The following is a 24,517-nucleotide window of genomic DNA, read 5'->3' as shown; positions in this document are numbered from 1 at the left end:
TTGATACTGTCCGGATGGTGTCGTAAACGCTGTGTATTTTCTACTGTTTGCCTCCAAATTGGCCTGAAAGTATGCTTGTGATAAATCTAATTGGGTAAAGTAAATGGCTCCGGAAAGTGAATCCAGTATATCAGTGATATTTGGCAATGGGAATTTATCGTTTAAAATTCTATCATTCAATTTTCGAAAATCTATCACTAACCGCCACTTTTTTGACAAATCATCAGACTTTTTGGGTACCAATAAAACGGGACTAGACCACTCACTCTTTGCCGGTTCAATAATACCATCTGAAAGCATGTTTTCACTTGTTTTCGACCTCATCTCTCTGAGAGAATGGTAACCGATACTGTTTTACGTACACCGGATCAACATGTGGTTTTAATTGTATACTATGGTCATAAATTTTGGTAGTAGTGAGTTTATCTCCTGGAAGTTGAAAAATGTCAGAAAACTTAGCACAAATGTTTCGTATAGATGTACGCTCTTCCTTATTTAAATGCTCTAATTGTAATAAAGAAAAGAGTTTTTTCACTCTATCCGCGTCAATGTTATTGTGTTTTTCAAAATGTAAAATTGAATAATCCGAGAAACTCTCTACTTCTGGTCTGAAATAATTTAGATTTACTTGACTTTCCCTCGTATTCAAAATTAAAATTCTAAATTTTCCTTGATTAGGCTTACATATACTTCCTGCCACAAAAACACCTTCGCATAACTCTTTTGGTAGGACTACGCAATCCTCTTTAATTACGCTATCAATATAAAAGGTCATTTCGCATCTCGGTGGAATGCTCAAAATGTGTTATTTCCTAAAGATCCCGAATTCATTTTTATACACACCTGATCATCACAATTACCTAAAGCCAATGTATTATTTTCAAAATTTAGAATAGCTTTGTATTCATATAAAAAATCTCGTCCAATTATTCCTGCTTGGTTACAAGGCAAGAATTTGATTACATAGAATTTATGTCTGAATACCTTTCCATTTATGTTTAATGAAACATAAACATAACCATCGGCCTGCACTTCGCCCCCAATACCATTTATAGTAAGGTATTCATGTTGTATTGGAAGATTCATATTGCGAATGGTTTCGTATTTTAGTGCCGAGAGTGACGCTCCGGAATCTATCAACAATCCATATTTGGTACCTTCTACTAAACATTCTATTGTACTATTACGCTCACAAGCTAAAATAAAATTAGGGTCGAAAAAATTCTAATGTCTCGTTGTTTTGATTGTTATTGTTTTCCGAGACTTGGTTATCACCCTCTAAAACATTAATAGAGCGTCTGTTCTGGTTTATATTGTTATTATTTCTGCCTCTAAAATATCCTCTTCGATAACCTCGGTTATTACCTCGATAATTAAATTGTACATACCTTCCGTTATTCTGTGCAAAAGTTTGATTACCTTGATAGCGGCCTCCTCTTCCACCTCTATTGCCTCGAAACTGACGTGACACCCCTTGACCTTGAGAATTATATCTAGGATACCTACCTGCTCTGCCTCGCTGGTTCATAAATACTGATGGCTCCGCCACCGCACGTGATGACGACATCTCCTCGTCTTTGGCACCCTGTATGGCTTCCTTGAGGTTGGGGTAGTTCCTAGCTGAGATAATAAGACTTAAGTTTCGATCCCTAAGCCCTTCGGCAAATCGTTTGACCGCCAGCTTCTCATTGATAGGTTTTAAAATCTTATAGGCCTCCTGATCTCCGTCGGCCTCCGAGATCGTCAGATCTACAAATAATTTTTCCAAAGACTTCCCGTATTCATCAATAGATTTTGAATATTGTCGCGCATTTATTAACTCACTGTGTACGGCCGTGCTTGATTTTTTAGTCAGTAAAATATCCTTCATATCCTTAAGTAGACTATCGCAAGAATTATATGACGGTGCTAGACGCAATTTCGCGCTTTCTGACAAACGTGTCTTTAAGATAAACTGAATTAGTAACGGTTTGCTATCACCATCAATCATGCTGTTATAAAGTTCAATTGAATCAATAAGATTTTTTGTCACTTCTTCCTCTCCAGTCATTACTGGTAAGAGGGATACTGCCGTTTTTAAGTTAAATTTTTCCATCTTGGTATTTAGCTTTTCAACAGTACTGTTGCTTTTACAAAAATCTTCTATCTTATTAAATAAAGACTCTATTCTTATAGAAATTTCCTTTACAGCTAATATATCCTGTCCTTTTATCTCACCTCTCAAAATCTTTTCATCAAATAACTCAGAATAAGACAGGTAACTTTTATAGATAGAATGTGCACTATTGAGCTTTTCCTTTAAAACGCTAGGTGTTCTTTTACTCTTACCTAGTTTAGTAAGATTATCCTTCAAGTTCTTTATTTTATCAAAAAGTTGCTCAAACTCTTCAATCATTACATAGCATATATCTTAAACTTTCCTAATATACTAGAATACAAGAAATAAATGAGAATATAAAATCATAATAGCTACGAGTACATTATTATAAACTACATATTACTAAAACACCGCGTTTAGAAAATAACCGCACGTTAGGAAAAAAAAAAGTCGCACAATACCTGATCACATGGTACACCGTGTCGCACAATACCGATTTGTTTACACGATTATGCACTTTTATCCACTGCACACGCAAAAACCACCCCGAAGATCGCCTTTACACCTCCCGTCCTGGATCTACTCGGGGTTGGTCCAAATCTATACCTCTCCTGCCAAGGCCAAAAGAACGCCGCAGAGTTGCGCGATAGTTGAGCTCTCGTCGTATCAAATTCGTATGGCACCGTATGTACAACTTGTAGACTCCATAAATAAACACCATGAAGGTCATAACCAGGAAGATACTCAATATGATGTCAGTGGTCGATATATTTCGACTGATATCACTTATCTTCGGCATCGCTTGATTAGTGCCCCCTGACGCTGTCTGAGCGATCACAATTTCCTCTTGTTTGGAAGCGCCTGATCCCATTTTTATCCGAATAATTACACTTGGCTATATATTTTTTGATAAAAACGTCCGTATCGTAGCACTCTGCACGGCTATTTTTTTCGTTGGAGACATTGTCTTAGTTTGATCGCCATGCCTTATAAGTCCATGGAATTCACAACAAAAGTGTCCACTCGCGCACTGATCCACTACTGGCAGGGTCGCCATGTAGGGATTTTTTGAATGAAACAAATCGCGTTACATGATACGTGTTTATTGTCCGAATACAGAATCCTAAGTGCCCTCGCTTACATCTTACATAGGTACACTTAAGTACTACTTAATACTACACTACATATCATTGAATTGTAACTAACCTCCACATCTTCTTTATTTTTCAGTAGTGGTGCTTCCATAACGTTCGCCAAAGTAAATGCTTCCGATTCCACGTCCAATACGCAATCTGTATAGATATAATTTATTTATTTATGTTTATTTTAATTATTAGTAGATATATATATACATTAGCAGCCTTACTTATAAAAATCAACTAATCATCTTCTAATCATTGTTTTAACTAATTACTACTTAACGCTCTAAGTAGTGATTAAATTATTTTGACCTATAAACGTTGCTTAAGCATGTCTTAAGTAATGAACAGATAATGACATAAAAACATACTAATTTCTCAACACTACCTGAATGTTGGTAGCTTATAAAAATATTTGTCATGAAAACGTTGTGTAATGGCAACAATGACATCCGTAAAATATAAAATTAAAAAGTTGAGCTGTCAATAAACCGGAAATGAAAAATCAGCTGGTAAGAATCCAGCCATTTTGCTTATTAGTGGGTTAAACAAGGGTGTGAGGCTACTTAATTTGACAGCTCATTTAAGACATTGCTAAGAAAATGATTTAGTTCAGCCACGTTTATAAGTTAGATTTTTTCTTAAACACCCCTCAGGTATAACTTATTAGTTTATAGGTAAGACTGTAGAAGATTAAGGTAAGATTCTCTTACTCATCAGTTTTTCCAGTCGCCTCCAATGCCTGTCCTTCATAGATTTGTCAGCCATCAGTTCCAATAACGGACAAGTTTGATTGAAATCATCGATTTTGTTCTTCAATTCAATGAAAGCTGGCCAATCTTTCATGCCTTTTGGTAGTTTTCGACATCTATCAAAATAGAGTTAAAAAAAACCATTATGATATAGATTTGATGCATTATAGCTTCATAAGGCTGCGAGGTTATTCGAAAGAGTTGCCGCGGCCCAGGTAGGTACATAAAGGGTTAAGGAGGAACATGATGGGCTTTAGTCAGTAATAATTTGATACATCCTCAAGCTGCTAACTCACAACTGTAGGGATCATTTCATGATTTATAATAAAAAAAAATAGCTTCATAAAATAGATTTTCTTACCTGAGATCAAATTCTGCCAACTGTGCAACTATTTGTTCAATTTGTATCTCGACCCACGGGGTTTCGAAATAGCCGTCGATTGAGTTCATCACGGCCAAATACAAGCTGTACCTGTTTGGTAGAGAAATTAAAGGTCATTTACATACATGACATAGTAGGTAACTAGATATAGAACAAAAAGCATTCTGACTGGACATCTTCTTCTTCTTGTCAAGTGAGTTACAGGATCTATCACATAACAAATCCTTGTCAGTGTTTTCTATCAGATGGCCTCTGACGTGAATTTTAAAATGACTGATGCTGTAATATTCGAGGGCAGATCCTTTACGTGTCTTCCAAATTAAAGTATCGGCTGCTTTGTAAAAGACGATTTATGCCCGACCCAGGAATCTAACCAGGGTCTCCGTGCGCTGCGGTTGCTCTTGCAATTACTGGACCAACGAGGTCATTCAATATAACCTATGCTAGATAATTCACACACTACGATTTTTTTTACTTACAATTTGCCCAATAAATTGAACTCCTTCTTTTTCTGGTGCAGTATCGGATAATCCTGTACTTCCATTCCAAACAGCTTTTCACCGCTGGAGTACATCTCAAACCTTCGCCAGAGTTCGTCAAATCGTGATTGGAACATTATTACCCTAAAATAATAAAAGGTATAATTTAGTAGTTTTATTCTTTATTAATTTGATGTTGGTCGTTAAAAATACTCTTAGTAGGTACTTAACTAATCAGACGAAATTTCTCTAATTCAGTTCGTACCAAGTAGTAGTCGTGGTCTTACTTCAAAAAAGTTAAACAGGCGTTCGACACGTGTATAAGAAAAAAATATATGGAGAATTACCTTTAAACACGGGTCGAATACTTGTTAAACTTTTTTTTAGTAAGACCCCAAGAGTTTTAATGTACCTGTCACTAGCTTCTCTAGCAGTTAGACCGGGAGTCAAGGGTCCAAACGCGTCAAAGTCAGCGTCAAACTTGAGCACGTCTTCCAAGAAAGTGGCTACACCTTCAGTTAACTCTGATTGCAGTGGACCTTGCATGTCCACAATTCTTTGCTGTACTTGCTGAGACTAAAATAGGAAAATAAGTTGGTTGTAGTGTGGGATGTCCGGACTAACTGCGGATTTCAATTACCGATCCAGCTGTCGTTTTTCGATTTGAAATTAATTTCTATGAAGCTATAATGGCAAAATTCAAAATATAATCTAAAAACAACTAACGGGCTCTCGATACCGACTGCCCTCCCTAAGACAAGTAAATACGTTGTAGAGAAGGATGAAGAACCTTACACCACCGTCCAATATAGGTATTTAAAGATATGTACGACCTTCAAAATGACGAGTTAGAAGAAAAGGAAGACCAAGAAATAAGGGAGAAATACTCAAACGTTTCTTTGTTCTTCTAAAAAGGGTTTCTGTCGCAGTAATCATGGTCAATGCGACAAAGCTTAAATGATATATGAGCAGTCCTCAAAATTTGGTGGCGTTTTCAGAATTTCGACCGTAAGAATAAAATTCTACGAGCATAGAAGCTGTAACATCTTAAACTAAACTAATAAATAAAAAAGATTCATACAGTCAGAAGCATATTCTGGAAAGCGTATCGCAGTCCATACACCATATCGGCGTCCTCTTTAGGCACGTCGATACTAAACTGGTGGAAAGTGCCGTAGCTCTCTTCAATGAGATCCAGTTCCATATCCATGCTAGAAATTACAAATTGAAAATAAAAGTTTAGTAACCACCTATGTACCTGTGTTACTAACTTGCATACGGACCGAAACTACTGTGAAGAACGTTTCGACTTTATGCTGGGTTTGAGTTGTGTTGGTTGCCAGGTTGAAAACAGGTGAATTTTAGGAATTACTAGGCCATAGTCATCATCTGACTAGCCTTTCCCTAATTATGTTAGGGTCTGCTTCCAGTCTTAGGTACTGGATGTAGCAATTACCAGACCGATTAAAAAACCGTTCAGGGTGCAAATTGATGAAATCGTTGAAAAATTGATGGCTCGTTTTATTTGGTTATAAATCAAATCAAATCAATCATTTACATGGTACAATCCACCATCAGTCTTAGATATCCTTAACAGAGGAAAACTATAATATGTACTTATATTTACCCTATAAATTCTTCCCTAATAAGCTCAAGACACAACATGGCAACTCTGACGTCATCCAAATCCTTTATTTTCTTGCCCATAGTCTTCATGCGATCATTGATGAACTGCATCAACTTGATCACGCGATCTTTATAAGCGTGACAGAGCAGTTTACCCAGAATCCTCTTCCATTCGATCGACTCCAAGTGTAACGCCAATTTTATGTGTCCTGAAAAAGTTAAATAATAAGCGAAATTCTTGCACTAAGTATGTTTGTATTTTTGTCTGTTGCGACAAAGATGGTCATCTTCTCAGGAGCAGGATAAATAACATACTTACAGGTACATAGGTAATAGAATCTGGGCTTAGGGATATGCATTTATAATGTGGAAATGCATTTAGACTAAGATGGCAGAGGTCTGCGAAAACGGTAACAAGCTATTCTTTATCAAGATGCAGGTGAAAACAGAGATGTAATTACCCATATTAATCTGTATAGACCCGATGACATGTCGATTAGGCAAATTTAGAACTTCCTCCGTCTGACCCTCGTACTTGTTGAGCATATCTTTTACTATGACATTCAAGGGATTCGAATCTACAAATTCTTGTACTTGATTCACCCTATCTTCTGCCCATAGGTGGGAAAATCTTCCGTAGCTCTGTAATACAGTAAAACAATACACTTTATTAATCATCATTCTGCCTTTACGCCATTTTTATTTTGTAGTTGACGCATGTCTTCTATCATATTTTTTCTAACTGACGTCATCTCGTAAGTTACATTCTTTCCAGCCATACCGGTTTTCACGCAATCTTCCTCTTCCTTCCGTATGTCTATATCTACCACCATCGTCATCATCTGCCTAGCCTTTGATGATTAGCATAAAGGTAATATTTCATCGTGAAAATATATACATATATTAGGTACATACCGTTAGCAGCTTTTCAATATCTGGTTTGTACATATACATCATCCCTTGCAACGCCATCACGGACCTGACTATATCTTTATGTTCCGATACCATTCGGAAGTAGCTTCTAATACCACTTATGTTGGACCCCGATCTACTTCCTGCAAATAATTGAGGCACATCTTCATTAAGAGTTTTAGTTTCCAACTTATTTATTACTTACTTATTATCTAACAATGCAAAGGCTACCACTCGCACAGTTTTGGGTTCTGCAAAAACATTCAGTACATTCATTTCCCAATCAACAGTGAACTTTATAGTTTATAGATAAAGATCAATAGTATATTGAAGAAATTTTACTGAGTAGCTAGAAGCTGATGACGGAACCGTATACGGAACGCTACCTATACGTGTGGTTGGCATACCAACTGTATTTAGGCTTATGCGAGATAAATTTTCGCAAGTCGAACGATGGGAAAGCTTGCTCTTGTGGTTGCTACCGTGCCATAATGAAACCCAATAAAATCGTAAAATTTAACTTCATCTCCTGACGTACCGGTAGTAGATCGTACTTGGGTTGACAACGAAACACCGCCCAACTGTTCCTTTTTAATTTGTTCCTGTTGCCCCCACATGAACACGTAGCGATGGATATCCATTATGCAATTTAGGACCACCTAAAATCAACAAAATGTGTTTCGGATGGCACGTTAAACTGTAGGTCCCGGCTGTCATTGAACATCCTTGGCAGTCTTTACAGGTAGTCAGAAGCCAGTAAGTCTGACACCAGTCTAACCAAGGGGTATCGGGTTGCCCGGGTAACTGAGTTGAGTAGGTCAGATAGGCAGGTCGCTTCTTGTAAAGCACTGGTACTCAGCAGAATCCGGTTAGACTGGAAGCCGACCCCAACACAGTTGGGAAAAAGGCTCGGAGGATGATAATCAACAAAGCGATCAAAAAGAAAATAAAAGCGGGACTTAGAGGTTAATAACGTACATGCCACACAGATGTAATCTTATCGTCGCGCATCGATTAGAGGCTTATTAGACCAACGAGTACTACTGTGAGACAAGATTTTCTATCGAGTTCGGATTACTTATCTGCTGTCTGGTTAGATAGAGCAACAAGCAATGTCATCAAATAGAATACACGCTAGGAGATTTATTCATTAAGGATTTAAATTATAGCACCTGTGAGAATGAAGTTTGTATTTCATCCAAAGTAGGCTTTATCGATATTTTAGGTATTTGCAAGTACATGTTAGTCAACATCAGTGGTCGCAACTTTTTCTGCTCAGCTGGGTCGGTGGTCATTGTTAAAAAGCTGAAATAGTAAATATCCATATTTAGTTCGCATATCTTCATCACAAATTAATTGCAATTCATTAGTCTTCTAAAACTCGACAACGGCAGCGAAGGTTATGTTAAGACGAGGCGTTAAAGTTTTCTAGATCAGGTAGTAAAAAAAATGAAAAATATAAATTGACTTCAAAACTGTTTACCAAGGAAAATACGTCATCAGCCCTGGCAGTCAACAAGAAGTGAATAGAAAAGTCTCATACCTTGAAACAGAAGCTCTTCTTCTCAAAATATCAAGACTTTGTCGAGTGCACTTAATGAGTGCTTCCACACATTTCGTTGCAAAGTAAGCAAACAGTTCATTACATTCGTTGACTACTGGCACCACATCGTAACGGTCAGGGTTTTCTATCTCCATAAACACTAGAAAAACACCATGTTTTAATTCACTTCCAACGAGTTATTGTAGTAGCCTCAGACTCGTTCAAGAAGGTATCTAGAATCTAGACAAATCATGCATACGCGACAAAATGTCAATGAAATGATGTCAGAAAATGAACAAGAAATCTGTCCAATTCGCGGGTATCCTGGGCATAATTCATGATTTAAATTACAGTTACAATATAAAATCTACCTGTGTCTTCAGAAGTTATTCGAGTAGCTGAAGTAACTTGCTTCAAAGCTTTTTCTATGTCCAACCTTAAAATAACATTTAAAACATAAGAAACATCATAATGTATGCTGGTTAATGTAACATTATCATATTATGAACTCTATTCCTCAATACTCACCAGTTATTCTTCAAAGCCTGTATTTGTTTAGACGGAACACTGTCTAAAAACTTATGTATCAGTTCTATTACAGCGATTTCAGCATTCCAAGACTTCTGTTGAAGCTCCAATGCTATAAAAAGGACAGAGACCACACATTTTTCTATTAAAACTTTAAGTTGGTGTTAGCTGCTAGTCTAATAGGGTGCTGCTGAGTACCAGTGTCTCAAATAGACGATGAACGATTGCCAAAAGTGGACAAACGGCAACAGGGAGTGACCGTCAGAATCGGTGTCACTCCTCATAGATCAACTCGAAACACATAATAGAGAGTTGCTACCTAATTGCTACCAGCTGTCATTAGTTGCTATCATTTGCTATCCTCGTAATTTTGAAGATTAGCTTCCGAAATACGGAGGGAGCTGGTTATGATTTAAATAGTTAACCTGTTGACCAATAAGGTTACTTAGCAACGAGCTCCTTAAATATAACAAAAAACAGATACCTATTTCATCGCGTCTCTGGAGATTTTCCTCATAAAAGTGTGCAGGGTCCACAGCCTCTTCAGGCAAATAAACCAGCAATGTTTTGGTTATTGATGCCAAAATCGCATCTATGCGAGCTTCCTTCATGTCTACCACCTATGTATCAATAGTTTTATTAATATTAACATTGATCTAAACTTTAAAAGAATTCCAACTATCATCATTTACAGCTTTTTTATCGTCCCACTGCTGGGCTGCGGCCTCCTCTTACACTGAGAAGGATTGAGTGTTAATCACCACGCTTCTTTAAGGCGGATTGCCGATTTCTGGACTGGACTTTTAAGTCCAGGTTTCTTCACTTCCAGGTTTTGGTCATTGATGATTCCAACTATATCAACATCATTTATTTAACAGAAAGTTTTACCTCCTTGACAAACAAGTCTACTTCCGTTAAAACTTTCTCAATATTTTCGCAATAAGAGGGTATTTCTAGGGATGTCCATGTTATTGTGGAAAAGCCTGGCTGGAAAGCAGTCTCGAGTTTTATCAGTTGTGCACGTAATAATGGTTGGTAGAGCTTCGGCATGCTCCTGTAGCAAAATAGTTATTTGTGTTATACAAGAGTGCAAAGTTGATTTTTAACCGCGGGCTTAATTTTGATGACCGAGCAAGCGAAGGATTCTAAAATTGAAACACGAGCGTAGCGAGTGTTTCAATAATTAGAATCCTGAGCGATAGCGAGGGAATCAAAAGAGCACAAGGTGAAAAATCTTTGCACTCGAGTGCAACACGTAACTTTTCATCCCACCTCATCGAGGAAATTACTAAAACAAAATGGCGCGCACATATGAATGTCAAATTAAAAAGATGTGCCTATTAAATTGTTCATTTATTTGAAAACTCAGTTTAAAAAAGAAAAGAGGTTAAAATCTATGTAAAAACAATACTAAAAATTACTTAATTAATTGAATAATTATTTTAGGCAGTTTTTATTTGTTTAATATGTATTTGTATGAATAGTCTTATCAAGATTGTTACAAATGGAGTATTGCACACGATGTTCTAAATTCAAATCACTTTGCCGCTCTAGAGGATAAAAACGGCTTTTGCGCTCAGATATCAAAGAGTAAACTTAAAAAAAACTACTCTTTCCGAGATGGTGGGATGAAAAAGTATTTTTATAAAGCAAATTACCGATGATCATCTTTTTAACTACTGGTGCAAAGAGGGCTTTCCAAGGCTTTACCGTTATAACACATAAACTGTGTATCTGCGGTGCCGTAGCTTCTAAATAGCGGAACAAATTGGGATGTTTTTTATAATTTTAAATGTATAATTTTTGGATGTTTTTAAAAGGTGGTGTATAGTCCTTTCATACAGATTGAAAAATTAACGATCTTACATTCGAATTTGGTTATTTCTGTCCACCAAATATTTGATCCTCTCATAGTTGCCAAGGATCTTATCCTTACAAAATGCAATGATTTGAGCTCCGTCAGGGACACCTATAATATGGTTTCATAAAATTATACTTAGTTCGCTCATATTGGCACCTACTAATAATAATATAAAGCTAAAGTGTTTGATTATTTGCTTGCTTGAATGCACTAAATACAGAAACTGCTGTACCGAATTCAAAAACATTATTTCAGAATTTATCAAATCGCCCATGTATCGAGGATGGCTTCCATTTATCCTGAGGCGTTGCCGGCAGAGGTTAATAGGTATATAGAGGTAGATAGAATGTAATTTTTCTTACGCAGTCCCAACTGCCACATGTACTCCACTTCCCGAATGCACTCCGGTATGTAAATACTGAAGTTTATGATATACATATTTGTTGCTGGATTCCGAAGCAGCAGTGGAGCAATCAGACCTAATCGAACCTGAAAGTTATATTGTGACTTTTAAAAAAATTGTTTAGAAAGTTACAAGTTAAAGTTCTTAGGTACTTATTGAAAACATCATTATTTGCCTAGTCCTTTCACAAATATATTGCAATCAGCTTTCAGTCTTACGGGATAAAGTTGAGTACCAGTGTTTTACATGGAGTAACTGCTTTTCTGACCTCAACCCAGTTACTCGGACAAAACGAAACTAAGTAAACTTGAGTTGCTTAACTTTTTGATCGATCGACCCTTGAGGTTGTTATAATTAGCTAGCTTTTCATATTACCTGTCCAACATTTTCGGCCCAGGCGTAGTGATAAATCAATTCGAATTCGGTAAAGACAATCGTTAGGACATTGTATAATTTGATACACCGCTGCGTATTCTGAAAGAATACAGAATTTAATATGTTAAGTAGAATGATGAAGACTATTCTCAAGTCTTCTGCGAATCTTAGCAAGGATTGAATTTCGAAAAATCCTTCTGTTGTTTTCGCTTTTCTTTTATTTCTTGGAACCTTTCACTTTTGTTTTCGTTGGTGGTGGTACCATAGGAAAACAGCTGATGTTCTATACATACCATGTGTGTAATAACTTCATGGTGCTTCTTAAAAACATCCATAGGCATGTTAATGTTCTTATCGTAGAACCTTATCCACATAACTCTGCCGGCGACTGGCGGCATATTTCTTGGCAATTCAGGCTGTTCCTTTTCTTCATTATACCTAAAGGAATTTGTCATATATATAATACTATAGACATCTATGATTTTTAATGGGACATAAGTACGTATGAATTTCACCTACATTACACCTACCTTAAAATTTTCTTGAGAAAAGGGACCTTACCTTAACGGACAGTGAGAGATAAGTAGGTCACATTTTTTAGGGTTCCGTAGCCAAAATGGCAAAAACGGAACCCTTATAGTTTCGTCATGTCCGTCTGTCCGTCTGTCCGTCTGTCCGTCTGTCCGTCTGTCACAGCCGATTTACTCGGAAACTATAAGTACTACAGTGATGAAATTTGATGGGAATATGTGTTGTATGAACCGCTACAAAAATATGACACTAAATAGTAAAAAAAAGAATTGGGGGTGGGGCCCCCCATACATGTAACTGAGGGATGAAATTTTTTTTTTCGATGTACATACCCGTGTGGGGTATCAATGGAAAGGTCTTTTAAAATGATATAAAGTTTTCTAAAAAACATTTTACTTAAAGTGAACGGTTTTTGAGATATCAGCTCTCAAAGTCGTAAAAAGTATGTCCCCCCCCCTCTATTTTTATAACTACGGGGTATAAAATTCTAAAAAAAATAGAGGTGATGCATGCTAATTAACTCTTTCAACGATTTTTGGTTTGATCAAAGTATCTCTTACAGTTTTTGAGATAGGTTGATTTAACTGTAATTTACGGAACCCTTCGTGCACGAGTCCGACTCGCACTTGGCCGGTTTTATTTTCTTTAGACTTATGATATCCTAAAAATTTATGCTTTAAGTACCTGTCCCGTAAAGCTTCTATTTCAGCCGTGTAAGTGCTGATCAAATCATAATACTGATCTTCTAGATACAAACAATCTAATTTCAGTTTCTCAAATCGTGTTAGAAGATGCAACGCAATTTCTGTGGTTGGGCATTTGTTGACGCTCTGAGGAAAAAATATGGAATGATGGAACCAAAGTCATGTTTTTAAAATTAAAGCAGTATACCTATTGTAAAACAATGCTTACATTAATCATAAAGTTTTCAAGCAATAATTCTTGATTTGCCACGTGGTCTTTGTATATTTTGTAGTCCTTATCAAAATCTGGACGCCTGTAACACAAAAATAATGTAACTATTTACTAAAATTCAATGAGAGGAACCAATTAACCCGAAGGAAGGAAGGAGGGGAGAACTCGAAGGATTCCGGTTAGACAAGAACCCGATCCCAACGTAGTTGGAAAAAAGGCTCGGAAGATGAGGATGATTTACTGAATCTCGAGGAAGTAGAGGAAGTGCCTTAGGTAAAGTAATTGCTGACCAGGTTCACTGACAATTTAAACGTAAGTTTTCTTGAAGGTAAATTTTCAAACGTAAGTCTGTCGGTGGACTTCAGGCTAATAAGACGTATGATGTATGTCTTCATGATCCACTTTTTAATCTCCGGAATTCTCTAAAAATTATGATATTTTTTGACTGCATAAAGACTTCGGTTAATATTAAAAACAAACCTGTGATCCAAAGCGTCATAGGTTTTCGTAGAAATTGTCTTGAATAGTTTATTAAAATTTGTAGCAAATTCCTCTATGCCTTCCAAAGTAGTTTTATTTAATACATAATACGTAATGTATGTGTGGAATAAATCTATTATCTGTAGACAGAAAGCGATAATAATATGTTAAGGAAAATAGGTAGGTACCTAGCTTAGCGTTAATTCCGCGAGACAATAAATCGAAGCTGAGATTTATACTACTTTCACTACTTTCATGCATCCTTATTTTTTATTCTACTTGCATTGTTGGATAGTTTATTACAAGTTTTGTGACTATTATTTCGTGTCCTCAGCGGTCGTCCCATGACGAAACCCCCCTAGGTAAGTACACAATACGTAGGTGAAAAACATACTTTTTGCAATCGTTTCCTGAAAGTCTCAAACTTTCCGAAGATATACATTTCGGAACAGTCAAAAGGTCGTTCGTCGGCTGCCTCCATCATTTCTTTCTGTGTCTCATTGTAGCATTCTCGGTAGAAGTAATATAAACTCAAGCACAGCTGAAACATAAGTTCCATATTTTTTACGTAACATCCATCTTTCATAAGAAAAAAAATTGCCCGGGATTTACTTCGCGTCCTGAGAGAAAAGTAGGTCTCGTTCCAGATAACAAAATAGCCAATCTTCATCTTAGGGCATCAGTTATGGGATTGTTCGAAAGAGTTACCGCGGCCCTGGTACATAAAAGGCCTACGACGGAACACGACGGTTTTTAGTCAGTAAGAGTCTGACACTCCCTCACCGCTGCTAACCCACAGCGGGAGGAGTCATTTGATGATTTTTGACGTCGTTAAAAAAAGGGCATCATTTATTCTCATACCAAATTGCATCTCAATCAGATCAGCCATTTTAGCATAAAAGCATACAAACAAACTCACGAAATTATAATATTATTTAATAAGAATTTTAGCTCACTTTAGCTTTGTACATAAAATTGATCTTATCCTGGTTCCAAATGTTCTTCTTTCCATTATTCGTAAGGTAATCCATACACATGTTTAGAATTTGATTGGTGATTTTGACCAACAACGTAGATATTTGTTTTGTAGTGTTATAGTATCGGGACGTGGCGAATATCATACGAATTGTGTATAACAGGCCAGGAATGTATTGTTGGGTGGTTGAAGGATCGCATCTAGAAGAAAATAAAATAGTAAATATCTAAGAATATATATTTTGCTGTAAGTTAACCGAACAGAAGGCAAACCAAACCCCGGGAAAGCAAAGAACTGTTTTTTTTACGGTATCTATTAAGGTATAAAAAATGAACGCAAGAGAAGAATCTTAGGAAGAGAAGTCTCTTAAAAATGGAAATAGTATTTACTTACATAAGCTGAATTATATTATATTTACCTGTTCTACCTATTGTTATATTGTATTTACCTGTACAACGGTTCACAATATTTCTCCAAAGCATATAAATATTTCACATTATCAAAAGCTTCATTATAATAATCAGTGACTAGATTATCCAATTGGCGCCATTTCTAAAATGAAAATAAATCGTGTTTTCATTTCTGGTCGTTTTCATCTAGTTCCAGTAAGTAGATTACACCAAGAAACAAAGAAATAAGACAAAGACTCCAAAACGGAGTGGAGGAGTTTTTATACATCCAATAGAATTCTTCTGCTGAGATATACAGAATTCAAGACTGTGGAGACAAGATATTTGAAACTGTGGACTCTGTACCTAAAGCTAAAACAAGAACATAATTTCTTGATCTTCAAAAAGCTAAGTAGGCACCGACTTATATAAAGAATGTTTGAGAACACAAAGAAAACAAAGAAAGACTGCTCTGCGTCTGTTTCACAGAGGATGGAAACATGATCGGAGATGTCATGAGGCAGGTAGGTCAGGTACCTTCTAAATTAAATACGTACCGTGTGTGTGACGAAAATACACATTTATTGCAAGTTATATTGTGGGTTTCTATAGCTACCTTCAAAAGTTTCGATTTAGCCCGTATCAGCGTGTGTATGTACATCATAGTGGGTTCGCTCTTGATGTGCTCTATGATAGACGTGAAGGTCGTGAGCTGTCGCCTCCAATGGTCCAGCTCAGCTAATGGACCTATGTTGGAGGGCTCCCGACGTAGTTGTTGACTTTGTACTAGAACCTGTAAGCCACCGATTAAGTCATCGATATATAAGTCAGTAGGGTGGCGAAATTAATAGATTTGAGGATGTTTTCATTTGCGTAGTATCTGCGTAACCTGCGAAAAACGGAGCTACAATCTGTGCGGGCATTTGCATATTCTTTTGATCGTAGAATTTTACAAAAACCAACTCTCAACCCAGTTACCTGGCTGGGCAACACAATACTCCTTGAAAAGCCTGGTTACAGACGGCCCTGACGCGAAATTCAAAGTATCTTTCGGAATATCAACATCTTGTCACCACTTGGTCATATTTTAACTGAAAAGACTTAAAACTATTTGTTTACCATAGTTATCTGCCTGATCCATTGCTTAACGTAGGAGCATATTTCTTCCAGCACAGCAGTTTTAGTGATGGCAGCTTTCATTTTCTCTTCATCTTTTAATTCATCCTCATACAATGCGAGATTAATTTTAAATCTTGTACAGCAGTCCAAATCTACTTTTGTTTCTTAAATTGAAATTCGATTATGTTGTAGGATTAGTTTGAGCAAATATTTCCAAGATTGAAGAGGAATCATTCTTTGGTTATTTGTAGGTACCCCAATGGCTAAGAAACTACCTACTAAAATTCTTTCACTGTTGGAAAGCTAGACTATACCCGAGTAAAATAGGCTGTAGGTATTTTGTTGGGTACGGGGAGAAATTCCCGGGATGCGGGTGAAATCGCGGGAAGGGTAGAGACCTTCAAATATAGGCACAACAACTTGCTACAGAGCTTATGCATTTACATGTGCTATCGTGGAGTCACTACATCCAACTTCGAAGAAGCAAAGGTATTTGAAGGCAGTTCTACAGTTGTCAGTAAAATAAAGTAAAATGTACTAACTTGCAAGATAATCATTAAACAGCATGATCTTGGAAATATATGTCTTTATTATATCCTTGCTGTTAGGATTAGGTGGGTTGATATCGCCCCATCCTTGGCACGAATTGAGAGCTGGCATATAAACACGAGTCATGGTGTTGTATATGCCTGATACAACATTCGCGCTTTCTGGATTTATATCGAATACCACGAAGTAATAATCCTGAAAAGTTCAACAGTGGGCACAACCACTTTTTTCTACTATTCTTAATACCTACGCACCCGGAAACGAAAGACTTCCGTACGTTGACCTTATATCTCACGCTTGCGCAGAAACCAACGTGCGAACGTGACAGCAATGAACTACGCGGGTGTAATAAAGATAGGAATATATAGGCCAATGTACGAAGTTATTTTGTTTCCGCGCGCGCGGTATAGGCTACTTCTACAAAGTTTATTTGCAAATATGATTGTGCATTCATTTCATTGATAGTCAAGGCTCCATTGCCAAAGTTGAGGAAAGTAAACTATTCAGACTTGCAAATCTCATGAAGACTGATGTATAGATAGTTCAACTCAGATTTGCGCGCGGCCCTATGTGTGCGTCGGCTTGTAAATATACAACTTTCATTTGTGTGACAGTGACGTCGTCCGAGCATGACGTGTTCTTATTGCTTTTTGTTATGGGTACAGTCGTTTACGAAAATACTAGTTATTCGCGGAGAAATTATTAAGGAGTCAGATAAAGCGTTTCAAAAAATAAAACGACATTCAAAGCTTTTTATTATTAAATATAGTTTTTCATTATTTTTTCATACGTCTTTTCAAATTGACATTGACAGTATCTAAGAATTGAATACTCCTTAAGTACATATTTTCTAGCTCGGGGTACGTGGACAATAAATAAAAGTGTGGACTAAGAATGTAAAAAGAGGTATAATCTAGTATAATAATGTAAACAAAATGTGTGGGGAATTTTAAAAAGTTATATTGCTTCGCATAATGTCGACCAAAATAACAAAATAATGAAACTCATAAATGAACGTTTAAGTCAAATTGATGAAGGGATGTGGCGTAATACTTGTCGACATGTAGAAAAGAAAAAAGAAGAATACTATAGACATTTTGACATTGGAGTCAGAATTTATAATTCTCCTTGGAGAGTAGCGAATCCGAAAATTCATCATTAGATTTTTCAAATAGCGATTCATAATCATTATAAATAAATAAACATTAAATTACGTAATAACTGTTTTTCTTTAAACCCCCGTATACAACCCCTAAATAACTGTATTGTACCCGACTGTACCTCTTGTCACGCACACAAAGTTACTGTATATGTACAAGGGTTACCCACACATAAGGCCGCGCGCACAACTGAGTTGAACTTACTATACCTGTTTAGGTTTAGGTCTCGCGATTGCGAACATTTCTATGCGATAACCTAACCCTGGTGTCCATAGGTTTTTCTAATGATGTTCTATTATGTACAATATAAGGAGGCAAATTAATTAAACAATAATTACATCGCCAATATTCCTTGCATCAATAGCTTTGGTTTTGAACCTGTACATGGCAACACACTTTCCCTCAGTGCCGATAGTGGACGCATCGGATAAATACGTCCTTTCCATTTTACCCTTCTGATTGGGAACAAAGCGACCGGATTCTGGAATGTTGAATAAATATTTAATTATTGCAACTACATATATTGTATTTACTCCTTTTCTTCTTTCGGTAAGTTAATGAAGAAGCACTTGATTAGATAACCAATATTGCAATCGACTGATGTCAATATTCTGTAACGTTAAACTTGAGTTTGTAAAAAAATATTTTAATTAAAATCTTCGTTGAAAAAAAACCGCTGTACCTACAATTTACCAAACAATAGAATATGATATCACAGCAATGGTTGACGTTCGTTGGGGAAGGCTTTCGGAAAGAAAACCGCGCTTCTAAAGAAAATTAATTGTGTACCTAGTTATTCTAATTAATAAAACTTATGAAGTCTTCATTGCATTTCTTACCCATTTTTACAGGGGGCAGCATGGCGTCACACAAAACCACACAATGTCTTCCACCTTCCGCGATCGCGCTGTCTAAAAGCTCAATGTGCACATCTGAATCATATACACCTTCCTGCAACGGGATAAATAACCTACAATAGTACAGTCAACTTCAGGTCAGTGGTAACAGTTTTATAGGAAAATCGTACTTATTACTATTGAGTTAAGGTGCATGACAGTTACCACTGATGTGCGGTCTACTGTACCTACATTAGGCCGTACACTTCATCATCAGCCTTTTTAACAGAGAAGAGCGTTAATCGCCATGCTTTGGCGATTTCAGACTTTCAGGTCTAATAGAGATATTTTCTTTCAGCTTTACTCAGTCGTTATTGACCAAAATACCTACAAAAAATTAGAAAGTACCTACCTACTTACCAACACATCGAATGTGCCTGGAATCTAAACCACACTCGTAAGTATTTAAGAGACAACTTAAACTTACCAAGACGTATTCTTGGGGTTTATTTAATATCGCAGCAGCATTCTCTAGTAAATATCTGTGTTGTTGTTTGAGACCACCGATACGATTATTCCGTGCATCTTTAGCTTTGGCCTAAAAGCAAAATAGATAATTCTCGTCTTTAGTCAACAATTGAGACTAAGTATAAAGTTAGTAGTTAGTTAGTTATATGTATAGAAATACAGGTATGTAGTAAGATATGTAGGTATAGGTGCAAAAATATAAATTAAATACCGAGCATGAATGTGAATGTGTAAAGTCTGTAAAGAAAGAGGGGACGACCAAAACATCGATGAGTGAATCTTTTGAATAATAAAATGGCTGAAAAGAATGTTAGTTAAGTATAGTTATCGGCACGGATATTGAGCTCTCGGCGGAAGAGTGGGGATCGCTTTGCGCACTGTACACATAAGGCAATAAACCAATAAATCGCTTCTGCGCAGGTGGAGGTCAGGGCTCAATATCCGTGCCGATAACTATACCAACAGGTAAATGATTACGATAAAACAAACTATTTACTTACTTGCTTGTCTTTATAAGACTCGTGACCCAACGCCAATGTGCTCATAGACAATCTGCTCCTCCTCTGAATTCCCGCTATTCGCGAACTGAGATCAAGTATGGCTTCCAGGGCAGCCTTATCAACTTCGACACGTTCGCCATCGGTAAGCGACATTTTTCGAATAGAAGACGCCTTCTTGGCCAATTGTTTGGACACATCGTCGACCATAGCGGCATGGTCAGCACCTTCGTCCTCAGTAATCTCGACAGACTTTCTCTGTCCATCAGGTGCTGTACCTTCAAGCCCTTCTTCACCGCCTCCAGGCGGAGGTTCTGTTTCCTCACCACCTTCCATGTTTTTCCAATACTATTTAAAATTATATCCAAATATAATTTTACAATTAATATTTATTTTTTACAATTAATTCGTTCAATATTGTACAAAATTAATATTCAAATGTACAAATAAACTTCAAAGTCATTGTCATTTTTAATTCTTAATTTGAAAACATAAAATAGACAATTGCACTGCCAGTAGTATCTGAATAGTATTCCCACAGCACAAAATGTATGTACCCTCTTTTTCTTACATTTCTTACATGACCTTTATACAAATACCTACCTAAATGCCTGCAGTTGGGCCTATGAATATAATAAACACTGGTGTAGTAAAAACCTATATATTCAGCCAAATAAAAAAAAACAATTCAAAAGACTAGACTCAATAGGGAATATATGAAAACAATACGTTAGTTACTCTTTTATATTTTATGTTTATATATATATTTTGTATATAGTATTTTATTTTTAGTTTTGTATAAAGATAAGTAGTTTAAGTTTGTATATATGTATAGTGTGTACATTGTAGAAATAGATTATAAAAATAAATACGTTTTACGTTTAACCGTCAAATCCGTAGCGGACCCCAATCGGGGTCTGAACATCAATGTCACCGTAAGCTCGGTTTAGACCCCAATTCAAAAACGTAGTGATTATATACTCTCTGCCCCAATTGGGGTCTGCGAATCAGTCATACACTTTCCTAATTATTTGCGCTCATATTTATTTTCTTTCCAATCAAACCACATTTGTGAGTACTAAATAAAATAACTAAATAAATTTAAATTATTTTTACGCATTCAAACCTTTCATATTTAGCATCCCGTTAGAAATATACCTTTTTAAAATCCAATCGTAATTACCGGGAATTCTGATCGAACTCGCCATGTTTGTTTACATTAGTTGTTTTTTTAAATTTGAAGACGCATAGACAAGATGGCGACGGTGATAGAAGTTTTGCATCGAATGATCCGATTTGTTAAAATAAAGAATCGATTTAATAATTTTATATTATTTGATATTATAATATTACTAAATTGCACTTTTGTAAAGTCAAAGTCAAAGTCAAAATCATTTATTAAAATAGGCTAATACGATTAGCACTTTTTAACGTCAAAATTTTACAATGACAGCACCCCCAAAACGCCCCCCTTTCACCACTTCCTAGTGTTATGGCTGGAAAGAAGAAGTGGTGAAGAACAAACTTCCCAGCAACACAGCTGTCTATTACAATTTAATTATTATTAATTTATTTTACAATTATACAATTCTATTTTATCAATTATTAATTTAAAACACCGAAAAATACAAAAAATAAAGCACTTTTGTTCCACTTCAGAGCTGCCATCTGCGTTTATCTGTGAAATAATCATTAACATTATAATATGCCTTTTTAACAAGAATTTCTTTGATTTTGTTTTTAAAAGAACTGTCCGTTAATTCCAAGAGATGAACCGGAATCCTGTTATAAATGCGTACACAAAGCCCCACAAATGAACCGTGCACCTTATGTAGACGATAATTAGGTGCGGTTAACTTATGTTTATTTCTAGTATTAAAATGATGTACGTCGCTGTTTTTACTATATGAATCTAGGTTTTGCCTTACGTATATTATATTGGCATAAATGTATTGAGACGCCACAGTCAGAATACCAATATCCTTAAACCTTTCCCTAAGGGAGACTCTAGCACCAAGTTTGTATATAGCACGGACAGCGCGCTTCTGTAGTACGAAAACATTCTCGATATCGGCAGCATTGCCCCACATAAGAATTCCGTAGGACATGATGCAGTGAAAATAGCTAAAGTACACTAGACGCGCCGTGGCTACATCGGTGAGAGCTCTTACTTTCCTGACAGCGTACGCAGCAGAGCTTAATTTACCCGTGATGCCAGTTATATGCTCACCCCATTGAATTTTGGAGTCTACTGTTATCCCTAGAAAAGTCGTACCATGTACCGTTTCAAGTTCCTCATTGTTCAAAATTACACCGGGACCGAGATTTTTTACGTTAGGCAAAGCAAATTTAATACATTTTGTTTTCTTCGTATTCAAAACTAAATTATTGGCTGTAAACCATTGCGTTACTAGTGAAAGACAAGAATTCACGTCATCAAAATCTACTCTATTCCTATCAACTTTAAAAATTAGAGACGTGTCATCGGCAAACAATACTACATCACACAATGATTTTAAATAATATGGCAAGTCATTAATGTATACAAGAAACAAAAATGGACCTAAAATCGACCCTTGCGGTACGCCCAAACGAACGGGAAGATTGGAAGATTTGACACCGTTAACGTCAACACATTGCATTCTACCGCTTAAATATGAGCTAATAACACTAAGTGCGCTGTCTCTAATACCATAGTACTTTAGCTTCTGGGTAAGCGTTTCATGTTGGACGCAGTCGAACGCTTTAGAAAGATCACAGAACACCCCGATAGCATTCTGTGACTTCTCCCACGCACTGAATATATGTTTCAGTAGAGCAACTCCGGCATCCGTTGTGGAGCGACCCTTTGTAAAACCGTATTGATCCGCATGTAAAATATTGTATGAATTAAAATGCCGGAGGAGTTGATTTAAAATTAGCTTTTCAAAAATTTTGCTCAACGCGGGCAGAATTGAAATCGGTCTAAAGTTGCCTAGATCGTTCTTGCTCCCGGATTTAAAGAGAGGTATAACTTTACTGTATTTCATAAGTTCAGGAAAGGTACCTGAGTCAATGCACTCATTAAATATACGAGCTAAATAGGGCGCAATATCGTCAATAATACAGTTTAAGACTTTAACAGAGATACCCCATAAATCACCTGTCTTTTTTGAATTTAATGACTTGAAGGTTCTTACTATGTCATAAGGTGAAATATAACTAAAGGTAAATGTGGCTTCACATTGACTAACACTACTACGTAAAAGTTTTTCGGCGTTGGTGGCAGAGGAGTCTAAGCCGCTAGTGGTCTTGATTGGAATATTAGAGAAGAATGTGTTAAATTCGCGAGCTACATCAGAATCTTTCTCGTAAACTTGATTCTCATTAATGATTTTATACTGATTATCACGCTGTTTGATTTTCCCGGTCTCGCTATTTATAATATTCCACGTCGCTTTTATTATACTCTTACTATTCTTAATTTTATTACTGAAATACATTGATTTTGCCGCATGACAAACTTTTTTAAATAATTTAGAATAATTCCTAACATATCTAATAAAATTTTCATCAAAATTATAATTTTTCATTTCATACAACTCATACAGCTTAGCTCTACTCTTGTAAATGCCGGGGGAAGCCCACTCATTGAAGTTAGCCGTTTCTTTTAGTACGAGCGTTTTGGTTTTAAAACTAGAATTAAATTCGTATTTTATTATATCAAATAGTGCTCCGTACATTAAATGGGGATTGTTTTATTTAATATTTCATTGTCTAGTTTCGCGTTAATATTATTTTTAAAACTATTAAAACGACTGGTTGTTAAGGGCCGACATGTTATTTCCCGCTTGATTTTATTCTTTTTATCAGGAAACCGTGCCAGTTGACCACGGTGATCGGAAGGAAGGCCACTGGTAATCAGAGTCTCTGTGGCGCTACAATTAGTAAATATATTATCTAAACAGGTTGACGAGGTTGCCGTAATTCGAGTTGGTTCTAGAAATAAATTTACTAAGTTAAATGATTTAAATAAGTTTAGCAACCTTGTAGTTAAAGAAGATGATTCTAAAATATTAACATTGAAGTCACCGCAAACTAAAAGTGATTTACTAGTGGAATTAAGTTTAGAGAGAGAATTTTCCATTACTGATTCAAAAGTGTTAAAATCACCTGAAGGAGGCCTGTATACACAAATTATAACAAACTGCTCCAGTTCAACACATGATAATTCTACATTGCGCTCGACTGATAATTTTACTATATCTGAACGTTCCTTACACTTTAAATTATTAGTTACAATTATAAGAGAGCCACCATGGATGGCTTCCTTTCTAACGAATGAACTTTGTACTGTATAATTACTGTTATTAAGGAATATTATTTCACTATTTCTGTGCCAGTGCTCAGTTATGCACATTACTTGTACCATATAATGCTCAATGAATAAACTTAATTCT

At 36.3% G+C, this 24,517-nt stretch overlaps 1 protein-coding gene across 1 annotated transcript in view; it reads right to left on the bottom strand.

Moving 5' to 3' along the window:
- LOC110372416 (dynein axonemal heavy chain 8) overlaps positions 1 to 20,517 on the bottom strand; it is a 51,393-nt gene extending 30,876 nt beyond the window's left edge. Inside the window, exons 1-33 of the mRNA XM_064041783.1 lie at positions 20,082 to 20,517; positions 19,541 to 19,651; positions 19,057 to 19,168; positions 18,556 to 18,698; positions 17,051 to 17,252; positions 16,509 to 16,672; positions 16,006 to 16,182; positions 15,449 to 15,552; positions 14,981 to 15,200; positions 14,419 to 14,565; positions 14,025 to 14,164; positions 13,542 to 13,626; positions 13,314 to 13,459; positions 12,392 to 12,536; positions 12,099 to 12,197; positions 11,683 to 11,809; positions 11,326 to 11,428; positions 10,348 to 10,513; positions 9,944 to 10,079; positions 9,460 to 9,571; positions 9,303 to 9,367; positions 8,932 to 9,091; positions 8,561 to 8,693; positions 7,927 to 8,047; positions 7,392 to 7,531; positions 6,938 to 7,118; positions 6,478 to 6,685; positions 5,932 to 6,061; positions 5,263 to 5,426; positions 4,851 to 4,994; positions 4,351 to 4,461; positions 3,951 to 4,105; positions 3,305 to 3,390 (exon numbers count right to left, since the gene is read on the bottom strand). Coding sequence (XP_063897853.1) covers positions 3,305 to 3,390; positions 3,951 to 4,105; positions 4,351 to 4,461; positions 4,851 to 4,994; positions 5,263 to 5,426; positions 5,932 to 6,061; positions 6,478 to 6,685; positions 6,938 to 7,118; positions 7,392 to 7,531; positions 7,927 to 8,047; positions 8,561 to 8,693; positions 8,932 to 9,091; positions 9,303 to 9,367; positions 9,460 to 9,571; positions 9,944 to 10,079; positions 10,348 to 10,513; positions 11,326 to 11,428; positions 11,683 to 11,809; positions 12,099 to 12,197; positions 12,392 to 12,536; positions 13,314 to 13,459; positions 13,542 to 13,626; positions 14,025 to 14,164; positions 14,419 to 14,565; positions 14,981 to 15,200; positions 15,449 to 15,552; positions 16,006 to 16,182; positions 16,509 to 16,672; positions 17,051 to 17,252; positions 18,556 to 18,698; positions 19,057 to 19,168; positions 19,541 to 19,651; positions 20,082 to 20,414 — 4,770 coding nt within the window. The 5' untranslated portion in view covers positions 20,415 to 20,517. The remainder of the gene's footprint in view (positions 1 to 3,304; positions 3,391 to 3,950; positions 4,106 to 4,350; positions 4,462 to 4,850; positions 4,995 to 5,262; positions 5,427 to 5,931; positions 6,062 to 6,477; positions 6,686 to 6,937; positions 7,119 to 7,391; positions 7,532 to 7,926; positions 8,048 to 8,560; positions 8,694 to 8,931; positions 9,092 to 9,302; positions 9,368 to 9,459; positions 9,572 to 9,943; positions 10,080 to 10,347; positions 10,514 to 11,325; positions 11,429 to 11,682; positions 11,810 to 12,098; positions 12,198 to 12,391; positions 12,537 to 13,313; positions 13,460 to 13,541; positions 13,627 to 14,024; positions 14,165 to 14,418; positions 14,566 to 14,980; positions 15,201 to 15,448; positions 15,553 to 16,005; positions 16,183 to 16,508; positions 16,673 to 17,050; positions 17,253 to 18,555; positions 18,699 to 19,056; positions 19,169 to 19,540; positions 19,652 to 20,081) is intronic.
- Between the last annotated feature and the right edge of the window lie 4,000 nt (positions 20,518 to 24,517).

This window comes from Helicoverpa armigera, chromosome 26, assembly GCF_030705265.1.
Source record: "Helicoverpa armigera isolate CAAS_96S chromosome 26, ASM3070526v1, whole genome shotgun sequence".
NCBI classification, from domain to species: Eukaryota; Metazoa; Arthropoda; class Insecta; order Lepidoptera; family Noctuidae; genus Helicoverpa; species Helicoverpa armigera.
Note: the sequence above shows the minus strand (reverse complement) of the source record. Positions and strands in the feature narration are given on the sequence as shown.